The sequence below is a fragment of the Centroberyx affinis genome, unplaced genomic scaffold (assembly GCF_046629955.1).
Source record: "Centroberyx affinis isolate AG114_WGS23_722 - 3 ecotype Tasmania unplaced genomic scaffold, CSIRO-AGI_Caff_v1 ptg001676l_1, whole genome shotgun sequence".
Taxonomy (NCBI): Eukaryota; Metazoa; Chordata; class Actinopteri; order Beryciformes; family Berycidae; genus Centroberyx; species Centroberyx affinis.
The window spans coordinates 79,423-93,117 of NW_027280096.1; the positions used below are offsets into that span (position 1 = coordinate 79,423).

The following is a 13,695-nucleotide window of genomic DNA, read 5'->3' on the forward strand; positions in this document are numbered from 1 at the left end:
TAGGTCAGTGGTTGTTATCGTTCCATAAAGACATTACTGCCCTGACATGACTCAGTGTGTGTGTGTGTGTGTGTGTGTGTGTGTGTGTGTGTAACCTTAGACGTGTGTGTTGTTCCCCTAAACCCTGGGAGCCTCTTGCTTCCCAGCAGAGGTGAGACAGCAGCCTGGAAAAAAATACTCACGTGTCGCTCTAATGGACTCCTAGTGGTTACAGCGCAACAAAAAACACTTTCATTGTTAGCCAAACGGCATTTTTTGATTCCATGAATGCACATGAATGGGAACTCACTTTAAGAGGGGTAGGATGACTCAGTGAGTGAATGAAACGACTCTGGGTGGATTATATCAAGTGTGCTTGTTGCCTTAGCTGTGCCTGAGCTGTACTTGAGCTGTAGCCTACCTGAACGCTCACTTGCTGCTGTTAGGAGACAGTTTTGGATTTCACTCTTTAGTTTCGATTCGTCAACTCCTGTGGACAAAGAAGTGTCCGTACCCGACACCCGAGTTTCATTTGGGCAACTAGGGTCAACCTACAGGGTCACAGTTAGTGGGGAAGGGATGCTTTTCTCTATTGCAGCCCCATTTTGTGATTGAAGCTGACAAGACGAATATATTTTTATATTAACATTTTGTCTTGTGTATCTAGGGCTGCAACTAAGGATTATTTTCATTGTCGATTAATCTGTTGATTATTTTCTCAATTAATCGATTAGTTGTTTGGTCTATAAAATGTCAGAAAATGGTGAAAAATGTTGATTCCCAAAGCCCAAGATGACGTCCTCAAATGTCTTGTTTTGTCCACAACCCAAAGATATTCAGTTTACTGTCATAGAGGAGTAAAGAAACCAGAAAATATTCACATTTAAGAAGCTGGAATCAGAGAAATTTGACTTATTTTTCTTAAAAAATTACTCAAACCGATTAATCGATTATCAAAATAGTTGCAGATTAATTTAATACTTGACAACTAATCGATTAATCGATTAATCGCTGCAGCTCTATGTGTATCTTTACTGTTGCTTATCTTGCTATTGTTTCAGTCTCTCTTTTTGTCGTTCTCTCTTTAACTCTCTCCCTCTCTCTCTCTCTCCTCCTCTCAGCTCTTGTGCACGGTGGTGGTCGACATCTCGGCCCGGGCTTTGACCACACCCAGCCCAGCTGACCAGCCCCTCCTCTCTCCCCGCCACTATCAGCACACCGACCCCGACTCGGGCACCCAGCTGGTCTGCGACAAGTGTCCGGCGGGCACCTACGTGTCGCTCCACTGCTCCCCGACGGCCGTGCGGGAGTGCGCCCCCTGCCCCGAGGGCGCCTTCACGCGGGGAGAGAACGGCGTCCAGCAGTGCCACCGCTGCCGGGTGCCCTGTCCCGCGGGTTTGGTGGAGAAGGCGCCCTGCACGGCCACCCAGGACCGCGTCTGCGCCTGCCCCCCTGACAGCTTCTCTCTGGGGGACAGCGGCGGCGTCCAGTGCAGGCCCCACTCGCTGTGCCCGGCCGGGACCAGGGTGAAGCGGCGGGGCAGCGAGAGGGAGGACGTGCTCTGTAGGCCGTGCACCAAGGGAACTTTCTCGGACGCGGAGTCGAGCGCGTTGAAGTGCCGAACCCACACGGACTGCCAGGCCCGGGGGCTGGTGCTGCTCACAGCGGGCACCAGAGAGACAGATAACATCTGTGGGCCCCCATCTACGCTCCCCTCCTCCTCCTCCTCCTCTTCCTCCTCCCCTACCCCGTCACTGGGGCCTGCACAGTCTCTCTTGATACAGGAACCCATGTCCTCTTCCTCATCCTCATCATCATTGCTGCCTATATCTGCAAATGAAGGTGAGACCAGTGACCCTGTTTCTTTCCTGTTTTGCACTTTACAATCCTTTTGTTTTATTCAGAGTTCCTTCATTACTGCAAAAATCTATTTCAGTTGGCATTTCAAACAGCTGACTATGAAATAATAGGATCATTACTCCTGATGCCCCGTTGAAATGGGCTCTTTGGCACCTGTTGTTTCAGTTGGAACCATCAGACACAACGCCCACAGGGCTATATATCCACCAGAGACCTTCCACCGTGGGCTTTTCTTTTTTTACCATTAATTTCAATGGAAACGACGCACACCCAACATCGGCTTCTGAAAACAGTATTCCAACTTTGGCAAAATAGCACTGCACTGCAAACAGGCTTTCAATAGTCTCGTGCAGGACAGATGCAGGATATACAATATTCATTATAATTATGTTCATTATATTCATGTTCATTATATTTATTGATGTAGTGTTAAGTAAAAAAGTTTGGTAAACTCTGACCTCCTGTCTGTGATCATCATAAGGAAAAATGACCATCTAATATATATATATAAAAAAGAAAAGCATTATTTTTTTATTTACTTTAAAAGACACTATCTGCATATCATTTACATTAATTTCGTATTACTTACTATGATGTATATATGAATTTACTTCAGATTTATGTCCCCTAAACATACGGGTAAACTGATTTTATTTGGGTTTACCCTCCACAGAAATTATATAATGTTCTGATTATTGTGTAGATAGTGGGCACTTGCTGTGTGTGAATTCCTTAAGGGAGAGACATTCATAGGCATGGAAACACACTGGTGGCAGCTCCCTATCCCAGGAATGCTACTATTTCTTTCTCTTTCTCCCTCCTTTTTTCTCCCTCGCTCTCTTCTCCTCCTCAGTTAGGGATGAGATGTTTTGTCAGAGAACGCGAAAACAGTCAAAGCCCCTTCCTCTCCCTTTCTGTTTTCCTCTCTCTCCTCCTTCCCTTTCCTCATCTTTCTCTCATTCCTGTCTTTCTTTCTATCCCTCCCGCTGTCTGTCACTTCCTTAGTTACCCATCAGCCCGTCTCGGCGTTCGCCCCATTCTTCTTCCCTCCCTCCTCGTCTCTTTCTGTCTGACTGTATTTACTCCCAGTCAGTCACCCAGTTATATTTCCCAGAATCAACCATCCATAGCCAGTAACCCCGCCATTCCCCGTCCCTCCACACCCATAATACTGTCACCGCTGTTTGTGTTGGCATGGGATCGATGGCTTCTCGGCCAGTTAATTTGACCCCATCTGCTCTGTAAGAGGGCCGGCGGGGCGGAGCGGGGCGGGGGGGGGGAGGGGGTCGTTACACACTCTGTCACGACTGTTATTTTTCACATCTCTTTTACCGTCGATGGAGAGGGAGGGGAGGTCAGGCTCGTTCCTGGAATCGGCTGGGGAAAGAGGCTGGAGAAGGGGGAGAGGGTATGGAGAGAGGGAAGTGTTATATATATATGTGTGTGTGTGTGTGTGTGTGTGTGTGTGTGTGTGTGTGCAAAGTACAGTGACAGCAAACTTGTCCTTGTCTTCAGAGCAGTATGGGTTTTGCATAATACGTTGAGGCAACAGACTGTCAGCTTTTGATTCAAGGTCTTTCAAATCAAACCACTTTAAACAAGAATAACAGGTATACCAACCATAAAAGACCAACTTGAATTCACTGTATAGAGGCTTTGCAGTTGTGTAACAAATCTCCCAGCAACCACAGACCATCATGGAGGTCCAGTGGAGAATTTGCTGTGCGTAAATAATGGCTTAATATATAACAACTAGAAAAAAAAGAGATAGGCCTACCTGATAAAGTTTGGTGTGGTTTAGATATAGATACAATTTAGTAATGTTCTAAGTAAAAGTGAAAAGTCAGATAAGGTAGATTAGTTTAGATTAACCAAATTTAGGTTATTGTGAAACTCCAAAGCTAGAAGTTATAGCTTGAGAAGAGTTAACCTTAACAAACAGCTGGTTTTTGGCTTTGTTAGCTTTGTAGCTAGCTAATTAGTCAGCAAATTTAGCAAAACAACCAATATTAATGTTAACATGCAGCTACTAGCCACTACTAATGCAAGCTTCAACTAGATATGTTAGTTGTGCTAAGACAGTGACCAGAAATTGTGGTTAGCTAACTAACAAGTTGACTTTATCTATACACAAAATCGATCAGATGTCGGCCTAACAGTGGGGAAATGGTCAGTCAAATTCCTGTTGAGACAGATAGAAACTCCACTCCACTATGGCTGCCATAAAGTGTATTATGTCACCTTAGATCCCTCTAAATTTCTCAAAAAAGTTGCCTGTGCATCATAAAGACTCCTCACAGCCAGCCAGAACAGCAGCCTCACTTTGGGGATTAGACCTGTGCCTCTGTACCTGTCTGCTGATAATGGGATGAGAGAGATTAACATTCATCCAGGTGACAATCCTCAAAACATTCAGCACCCCATTTATGATATAATGCCATTACAACACAATCCCATTAGCAGTACTAGACAGGCACCGAGTTCAGCAGCAGCAGGAGGGGGGGTTTTGCTGCCATATTGATGATCAATAAGGTTAATGAGGCCCCAGTATTGATCTGACGGTCACAGTTTGTTCCCACGTCTGAAAAAAACACTGTCCCTGCTGCTGTTTTCGTCAAAAGGGACACAGTTCATCCTAATTGTTCTTTTCCCGTTTCGACAGATTACAGAGATTTGTTAGACAGTGAATCTTTTGCCCACTTGACCCCACTCCCACCCCATCCTCATCCCAAATTTCTCTTTTTTTCTTCTCCCAATTCTCTCCTCCTGTTGAAGTCCCACGGGAGACCGGGTCCGTGATTAGATTTGTCCTCGCTCGAGCCCGAGCGAGGAAGCCGGCTGTGGGCTGAGCAATCCAGAGCTCATCTGCTGTGAGATTACAACGTAGAGCACAGCTGGGGCCGTGCACGGGGCGGATTACATGTTTTACCTGTTGCATTTAAAGGAACACAGCAAGTTTTGGGGAGATTGTCCCATTGGTCAATTGAACTGATTTAATTAATTAGAACATGGACACCAAAATCATACATATGTCCCCAGTAGAAGTAAGAAGATTGACCTTTTTAGTAATGTAAAGTTGTTGTTTTTTTTAAATGGGCTGGAGATTCATACATTTTTTCATTCAATATAGCTGATGTACCTAGATTTCTTTTTGGAACTATTTCAGGTGAGCAACCACGTATTCATCCGCAGCGTAGTGATTTTTTTGTCTCCCATCACCCACCACACTCAATTCCCCGGCAGTTCAAAACAGTGTGTTATTTTTATAGCATATTTCATGTCAATTTTATCGATCTCCTAAATGAAGCTAGCCAAAGTTAGTTACATATTTACGATGTCTTACAATGTTGCTTTAGAGCTGCTACACATTCTCATTTTTATCACTTTTTTGCATTTTTGGCTTTTTTTTTGGTTTTTTCCGTTTTTATGCAGGTAAGGATGGAGGAAATGGGGATGAGGGAGTGAGAGAGCGAGGGAGAGAGAGAGGAGGAGGAGGAGGGGGGGTTGGAGTGTTTTTTTTTTTTCCTAGTTCTGTTTGTGTGCCAGATTGCTTGCATGGATTAAAGTGTTAGGATTGATTCCCTCCCCTTCTGCCTTCTGTTTTCGTTGTCTGGGTTAAGCAAATCCCCAAGTGAGTGAATTTAATTCTCTCTCTCTCTCTCTCTCTCTCTCTCTCTCTCTCTCTCTCTCTCTCTCTCTGTCTGTCTGTCGTCTCTCTCTCTTACCTCTGTACTCATACTGTCTCTTTGCTGTCTTTGTGCTCCTCTTCTCTCTCATCTCGTTTCATCTCTGCTGCCTCCCTGCACCTTCTACTCTTTCTCTCTCTCTCTCTCTCTCTCTCTCTCTCTATCTCTCTCGTATCTCTACGTCTGTCTCTCCTCTCCTCTCAGACACCTACAGCCAGTCAGCAGCCATTCGACAAAGGGAAAACCCTGGAGGGGAGGACCACCATGCAGAGGGTTTACTCCTAAGCCTGGCCGGCACTCCCACCCTTCCCGAACCCCAGGACTCGGCCCGGGACCCCCCACGGACTCCACCGCCCCCAATCCGCAAGCACCCGGTGGGCCGCGAGCAACCGCGCGCCCACCCGAACCCGAACCCGAACCCTGACCCCGCGCCCGCCCCGAACAAGAGGGCCATGCAGGGGCTGGAGAGCGGGGAGGCGATGGGGGTCGGGGTCGGTATCGGCAAAGGCGGCGGGCAGGGGAGCGCGGGAGGCGGCGGGGGGGTCTCCAGCTACTACAGGCCCACCCGCAGGGGCTCCCCGCGCCCGAGCACCCACAGGCACTTCGACATCAACGAGCACCTGCCGTGGATGATCGTGCTGCTGCTGCTGCTGGTGCTGGTGGTGATCGTGGTGTGCAGCGTCAAGCGGAGCTCCCGGGTGCTGAAGAAGGGCCCCAGGCAGGACCCCAGCAGCATCATGGAGAAGGCCATCCAGAAGAAGCCGTCGGCGCCCCCGACCCAGGTCAAAGAGAAGTGGATCTACTATTCCAACGGACAGGGTGAGTCCGCTGTGTCTCTGATTTCAGTGAGGGAGTCTGGGAAGCTGCGTGACAGAGTCAGGCATTAGGAGGTTGGTTTTGTGGTTGATGGGAGTGACTCTTCACAGCTGTGCTAATCCCAAACATAGAGGAATCTACGTTTCCCATCCACACTCGCATATTGGGAGCATTGGGCCAGTGGGATGAATTTTGTCCTTTTAAAGCCTAAGTATTGGGTTACGTAAACTAGATTTGGTCATTTACCTTTTTGATCCAGAGAAGGTAAACAGAACATAGGTGCTTTACTCAAGGGTTTCTCATTTACTTCTACCCACATTTCCCCACCAGTGTTGGGATTCAAACCAATGACCCTCCCATAGGTTTTGTAAAATCAGAAAGTCTTTGGTGATTGTCATACTTTCAACAGACTTGGTATCATAGCTACATCCATTCATTTAAAGTGACAGTGACACTGTACACTGTACTACAAATTCAAGCTGTTACAATACATTTAAATGAGCAAATACAATGTGAGTATCTTACTATATCTGTCAGGTCTAATTGACTACCGTCTTCAGGCCCCCATTCAAAGGCTGGATGAAGACGACCATATTTTGCAGATGCCTCAATTAAAAATAAACTCATTACGGGCTCTTGGTCTGGTAAAATGTCCATGTGCAGATATCCTACAAAGCTTTATTTATTTCATATATACACAACAAAACAGACACAATAAAGACAACATTATCAACTAGAGACAAGACCATACATTAAACTGAGGGGGGGTTTACAGTGCAAAACTTCTACTAATGCAAGTGTAACTATCCGCACACATAGTATGCACATAGTTACACTTGCATGCACATGATCCAAACAGCAAAACCTGTATTACTCCAAAACATGAATACAGGTTTCCCCTTCTTTCCCTTTTTTTCCCCCCTTCTTTTTTCCTTCCCCTTTCTTCTTCTACAAAGCTCTACTTGAGATTTCATATTTGATATCAATGTTGTGGTGTCAGGGACAGTGTGATGACCATGTTTGCAGTTCAAAAGTTCTGTCACGTTTACGAGAACGTAGCCGTCAAATGTTCCAGTTTTGTGTCACCGTGACTTCCGCCGCAATAAGGAGGATTGCGATATGCCTCCGGAGAGAGAGTGTTTCTTTTCTTATTACCGCTCTGCCATGCTGTTTGTGCAACCTCAGGGCTTGTACATGGCAACTCCCCTTCTTCCTCTCGTGTTCCTCAATCGGCGATTTAGAAAAGTGATTTTAATAGCTGATTGATTCAAAGGGTCATAAGAAAATCTGTTGACTGACACGTGGATTACAGCTAGCATAGACATTAGAATTACTTCAGACAGGGAAAGTGAGGGAATTTCATGCTTTCTCCACAGAGGTCAGGGAAAACCAGGGAATTTTACGGCAATATACCAGAATGCATTTTACAATTTGTTTCACACATTCATTGCATTAGCTGGTGATTTTTTATCTTTTTTTTTTCCAACTGTAGTGGAAACCAGACTGTTTAGAACTTTTCTGAGCTTAAAAACAACATTAACAAACCAGGAATGACTTAAATTATGGAAAGTCAAGGAATTTTACATCATGGCCACAGTGGGACGTAGGCACTGCCACACACCCTAACCCTGAACCACACATACACACACACACACACACACACACAGACACACACAGGTCCCGTGGTATTTCTAGCACGCGTTTCATGCGTCCATCTGTTGGTGTGACACCAGCCGTCAGGGAATCTAAATCCGATCGATTCTGCCCCAGAGCACACGGTGCGGGAGGGAGAGCGACAGTTACACAAGCACAAGGACGTGACCCTGCTTCAGTACCACCCTGCTACTGCCCTCTGTCACCATATACCCCCCCCCCCACACACACACACACACACACACACACACACACACACACGCACACTCATCTCCGCTTACTACCCTCTCCTATCTAATTTCCACACTCTCTCTCTCTGCTTCTTTTTGTCTCACTCTTACTCTTTCCTATGCTAGAATGCGGTAAATCATAGGTCATAGGTATAGACGTGTATTCCTATACTGGAGTATGATAAAAGAACATTTCTTTTTTTTATAAGTATCCTTTTTGTCTTTCTTTCTTTTTTAATGTCATTTTACAAGACAAATTATATATTTTCTTGTGTGTTTTAGGTGAAGCACATTGAATTTGCCTTTGCCTTGCCTTTCCCCCTATCTCCATCTTTCTTCTCCCGCCTTTATTTCCTCTCGTTTTCTCTTCCTCTTTTGTTTTCACTCTTCCGCTTTCTCTCTTCCACTTTTCTTTCACTCTCTGCCCTTTCTCTTTAGGTCTTCCTGTCTCCAACTTCCCTTTTTTCCCTCTTTGCATGCCCCCTCCCTCCCTCGTTTGCATTACCTTTCTTTCTCTTCTTCTTTTCCGTCCCTCTCTCCTTACCTTCTTTTGTTATCACACTCTCTGCCTCTTTCTTATTGCCTCTGTCTGATGCTTTGGTCTTTGTTTAGTTTTTTAATCATCACCTGTCCTCCTCTCTCTTCTTCCCTCTCCATTCCTCACCTGTCTTCCTCTCCCCTAGGATCTGTGTTTTATCTTTTCTCTCTCCTTTCTCATCTCTCTCTCTCTCTCTCTCTCTCTCTCTCTCTGTCTCTCTCGGTCTCTATTACCCCTTTCACCCCCCCTCTGTTTTCTTCAGTGTGTTGACACAGTGGCTGTCAACAGGTACGGTACATTGTGCCCCACTGCGGAGCTCTTGATTTCACATGGAGAAAGAGAAAGAGAGTGAGAGAAAGAGAGAGACCCAAACTCAGAAGACACCTCCCGCCCGTGACACACAGCTCTCTGAAAGCTTTCCAACTGTGTGTGTGTGTGTGTGTGTGTGTGTGTGTGTGTGCGTGCTGTGATAAAGTTGAGCCACCCGCCACCCTCTCTCTCTCTCTCTTTCCCCCTCTCTCCCTCTCTCTCTCTCTCTCTGTCTCGCTCTCCTCCCTCAGTGACTGACCACAGAGAACCGGAATAATCTGGTTTCAACTGCACCAGGGTTGTTGGTTGGGTTGGTTGGTTCGTTGGCGAGGCCCGTTAGTGGGTCGATCGGGTCTCTTACAGGGCAACAGAGATAGAGGGGGAGGGAGGGAGGGGAGGGGAGGGAGGGGGGGGAGTGGGGGGGCTGTCTGAGGTTGACAGGGGGAAGTGTTGTGTTGTGTTGTAGCGCTGTTGGCTTAGCCCGACAGCGCTGGGGTTTCCCTGCCGTTACCTAGCAGCACTTGTTAGCCCAGATACTTAAGATGCCAAACAGAGAGAGAGAGACACTGAGACACACAGAGAAGAGAGAGAGAGAGAGAGAGAGAGAGAGAGAGAGAGAGAGAGAGAAATGTCATTGATAATCTCAGATGTAGTCTTTGTGATTTTTTGCACTTTTTTCAAATTTTAAAGATGCTACTTGTAGCATTTTAACATCAATGAATCATTACTGCATACATTTTTGGGAGTCGTTAGTATAATTACCGTAAACAAACAAGACCATTGGCAAGATCATCAGCCTCTACACTGCATTTTACATTCTGCGCCCCAGAGATCACCTGTCAATCAAACAGTGTGTTCAGCTTTTTCCTTGGACTCCCTGTTGATATAGTTTCAGTTTCTGTAGGCAGGAAAGAGCTACCAGACATCGGGTGTTTAGAACAGCTAATGTAAAAGCTTTCGTGAACTGAGTATAAGTTGAATATCTATCAGCAATAGAGTTGCAAAACGGACATTTATTTATATGAAAATGTCATTATTCCTGTAATAGACTTAGTAAAATCTTGTGTAAGACTCGTTCCTGTTGAAAATGCAGGCAGCACTGCACCAAGACCATAGAAATATTAGATAAGAGTTCTGTGTTATGGTGTGTTTTCCTTTTCGTGGCATTTGGTCCCTCGGGCTGCCAGTGTGGGCGAATAATCGTGGAAGTGCCATTAGGGCAATCCCAGAAAGAATTTACTATGTTGTTTATCAAAGCCTCTCCTTTAAAGAATTTATTTCAGACTTCTAAAACCGGGTTGAGTTTACGGCACGCTCTGTGAAAGGCGTTTAACAATGTTTTTCAGATGGATCTTTTACATTCGAGGATGTTTATATGTGTGCGTACGGTGTGTGCACATGTGTTTGCCTGATTGGATGGGTAATTCACGTGCGAGTGTGAGTGTGTTGGTAAAACTGTGCCCATGTGTATGTATTTACGTATGTATGCACAGGCAACCCAAATAGCCATTTTACACCGCTATTTACTCTCTCGAACATAAAACAAAACAGCTTCTTAATCCTTCCAAGGTGCATGGCTGGCTCTCCTTGAAGGTTGTAATGCCCCTTTACTAGAGCAGTTAAACCACTTGGGCAATAAAGGGAAAAAAGAAAGGGAAACGTCAAAGAAAAGATCACACACATACTTGGCTTTCGCTCATAGCAGGCCAGGAAGTAATCAAAATCGCTACTTCTCCACAGCGGGGCTGAATGGGGCTGAATGGGGCTTTCCAGGGCCGCTCGCCAGCTTGAAATGTTTTTATTGCGCAGGATCTGAAAAACGTCTTTGTTTATCTGAAACTACGGTGCAGCTGTCAAACTGTATGTGCGCCGGCAATAAAGGGGAATCACGAAAAATGTTGTTTTGAAGAAACCCCAGTGGCATAAATAACGAGTAAGCCTCAGTTTGCCCTTTGTGTTTCTGGAAACTAGGCTAATGTGATTGAACGCTTTCCTTAAACGGGGACAGTTTATAGAATTAATAATAATATAAACTATAATATAATAAAGACTAGTAGGCCAAGCTGATCTTCCTCTTGCTCTCCCCACCGTTGCTCTAAATTCTTGTCCTTTGCACATTAATATTATGGGTGACACAATAATATGTTTTCCCTGTCATTTTGTCCTTTACCCTCTTTATTATGTGGCTGTTTGCAATTTGCATTGATGGTGATACATGAATATAACTTATTCTACTGTTGCACTTATTCTCAGTCGTTCTAAAAGTGAATTAAAATGAAGAGAAAGTAAGTTAGATCAAGTTCAAAATCAGGTTTGTTTATTTATATACAGTAGCCCTTTATCACATCACATGCATGTCTCAAAGGACTTTACAGAGAATGAACCTAACTAGATCTAACTGATCAACAATCAACTATTGAGCAGAATGATATGGGACAAACATCAGGAACAAATATTTTTTCAAAGATTGTTTTCATTGGGATTCTGGGTTTTTTTGGATCGCACAGAATGTAGAAAAAGGGAAAGAAGATATGTAACGCAACAAGATGAGCTTGAGCAAGCATCTGCAATACTTCTTAGCTTGTTGAGCCATCAGGACGTCCCGGCTAACACAAATTATCCAACATATATTTCCTATGTAAGATGTAGATTGGACGGGAAAATGTGAAAGAAAACAACATCCTACCTGCCCTCCATCCCCCCTTGTTGTAAACACGCACAAATCGCCCACCGTTAACAACGCCAAGTTCCACATACGAGCGCGGCGGGGAGCCACCCATAAGGATATACTGCTCTCTGCAGTGTCAGGGTGGGCCGGGGTGGCCCGCACAGAGCCGAGCCTGGGTTTGATTGTGAAGAACTGAGTGAGTGGGTGTGTGTGTGTGGGGTTGTTGACTTGTTGGAGGTATACAGCGCCTGGTGGGCTCATCTATCCTGGTGGGCCCTACACACATGCAAGTGCATATTTCTCTCATTTGAGATGCGTAAAATTTCAGTCTGGAATGAAAGTGAGACAAATACGCAGTGTGATTCATTTAAACAGGATATTATTTATACTGGGGAAAATGTACTGCTCTTCTTCAGCAACGCCCAGCTTCACATTATACAGTTACACACATTCATACCTGGGAGCTGTCGTGCCTCCCACATCAACAGTAGCTGTTGAGAGAGAAGAGAGTGTTTTTCCTTTACTTTCTTTCTAAAAATTTTCAAACTGGTGACTGTATCTAATATAGCTTTTTTAATGGAATGGGGAGGTGATGGTGATATAACTGGGAGGAGAAATAGCCGGTGACTGTGATAAAACTTTGGGAGGAGAACTGGTTTATACAACATTCAGTCTGCCCACCATCCTCCATTGTTGAATGTGTACAGAGAGACTGAGAGACTGAGATACAGACACAGGAAATCTGTGTGGGCTGTTTGGCTCTTAGTCCAACAACATCTTTTCTGTTCAGAACAATTGGGGCCGGTTCGCTTCCTCTCTGTTGCTCCCCACTGAAACTATGGTCAGATCATTTGTCATTATCAGCTGTGGTTTAGAACAGTGATTCTCAACCTTTTTCATATCAAGGACCCCTAATTTAGTCCACATTAGAGCCACAGACCCCCATTTGATGAGATTTTGTCTCTTGGACCCAAATCCAAGAATATTTTTATTGTTAGATATGATTTTGTCCAGAATTCCATGACTGTCTGTATTGTAGGTAGAGAGATAACAGTGAAACTATGATCAGAACAGTCATTCTTCTACATTCTCTAATTGTGTTCACTTGTGCTGAAGTTTAACAATTCATCAATTTGCTGGGGACCCACTGGAACCCCCTCAAGGACCCCTGGTGGTCCCCAGAGCCCACGTTGAGAACCACTGGTTTAGAGCACTGTGCCACTGTCCTCATCGCAGGTTTGAGTCAGTTACAGAGACAATTACCAAAACACCAAGGTAACCAATGGATGGATGGAGTGATATGTAGGAGAATCCTCAGTTATGGTTGGATGGAGAAGGGTGGGTGGACTTTTGAATAGGTGGATGATTGATAAATGGATAGGTGGGTGATTGGATAGATGGAAAACTGAACTAATAGATGATGGATGTGTGACAGATCAGAGGGAGAGACATTGCGTATATTTTCTCTGATAGGATCTGGTTTGGCAAAGGCCTGCATGCTGTAGATCTAAACCTAAATCAGTTGAACCATCAAAGAAGGGAGCATTGCATGTTGCAGCAGGTTAAAGGCCCGATCACACAAGACTGTCAGCTTATGAATGAACACGATCCGACTGAAATACGCACTGTACTGTCTCGTGTGTTCACACTACGGTCTCCAGGTTGTCAACTGCGTGTCAGGGCTTTCACGTAAAATCTATATAACTCCAAATGTTTTATCCTCAAACTGAAAGCCTTAAAAAAGGCTGTCAACTGTAAGCTGTCTTGTCTCAGTCCACAGCGTCGTTGATATGTGTCACTTGTGGAAAAATGATGCATACCCACTGACTCTGTCTTCAGCGCCGGCTTCCTTTTCTTGTCGTTTTCAGTAGAAGGGACGCGCCGCTGAACATTTCCCGGCTTCGCATGTTTTTAGCACTCGGAGCTCAGAGGACCAGAAATTGTAAATATCAAACT

At 45.0% G+C, this 13,695-nt stretch overlaps 1 protein-coding gene across 1 annotated transcript in view; it reads left to right on the plus strand.

The window, feature by feature from the left end:
- tnfrsf21 (tumor necrosis factor receptor superfamily, member 21) overlaps positions 1-13,695 on the plus strand; it is a 47,970-nt gene that overhangs the window by 10,535 nt on the left and 23,740 nt on the right. Inside the window, exons 2-3 of the mRNA XM_071528438.1 lie at positions 1,101-1,821; positions 5,730-6,344. Coding sequence (XP_071384539.1) covers positions 1,101-1,821; positions 5,730-6,344 — 1,336 coding nt within the window. The remainder of the gene's footprint in view (positions 1-1,100; positions 1,822-5,729; positions 6,345-13,695) is intronic.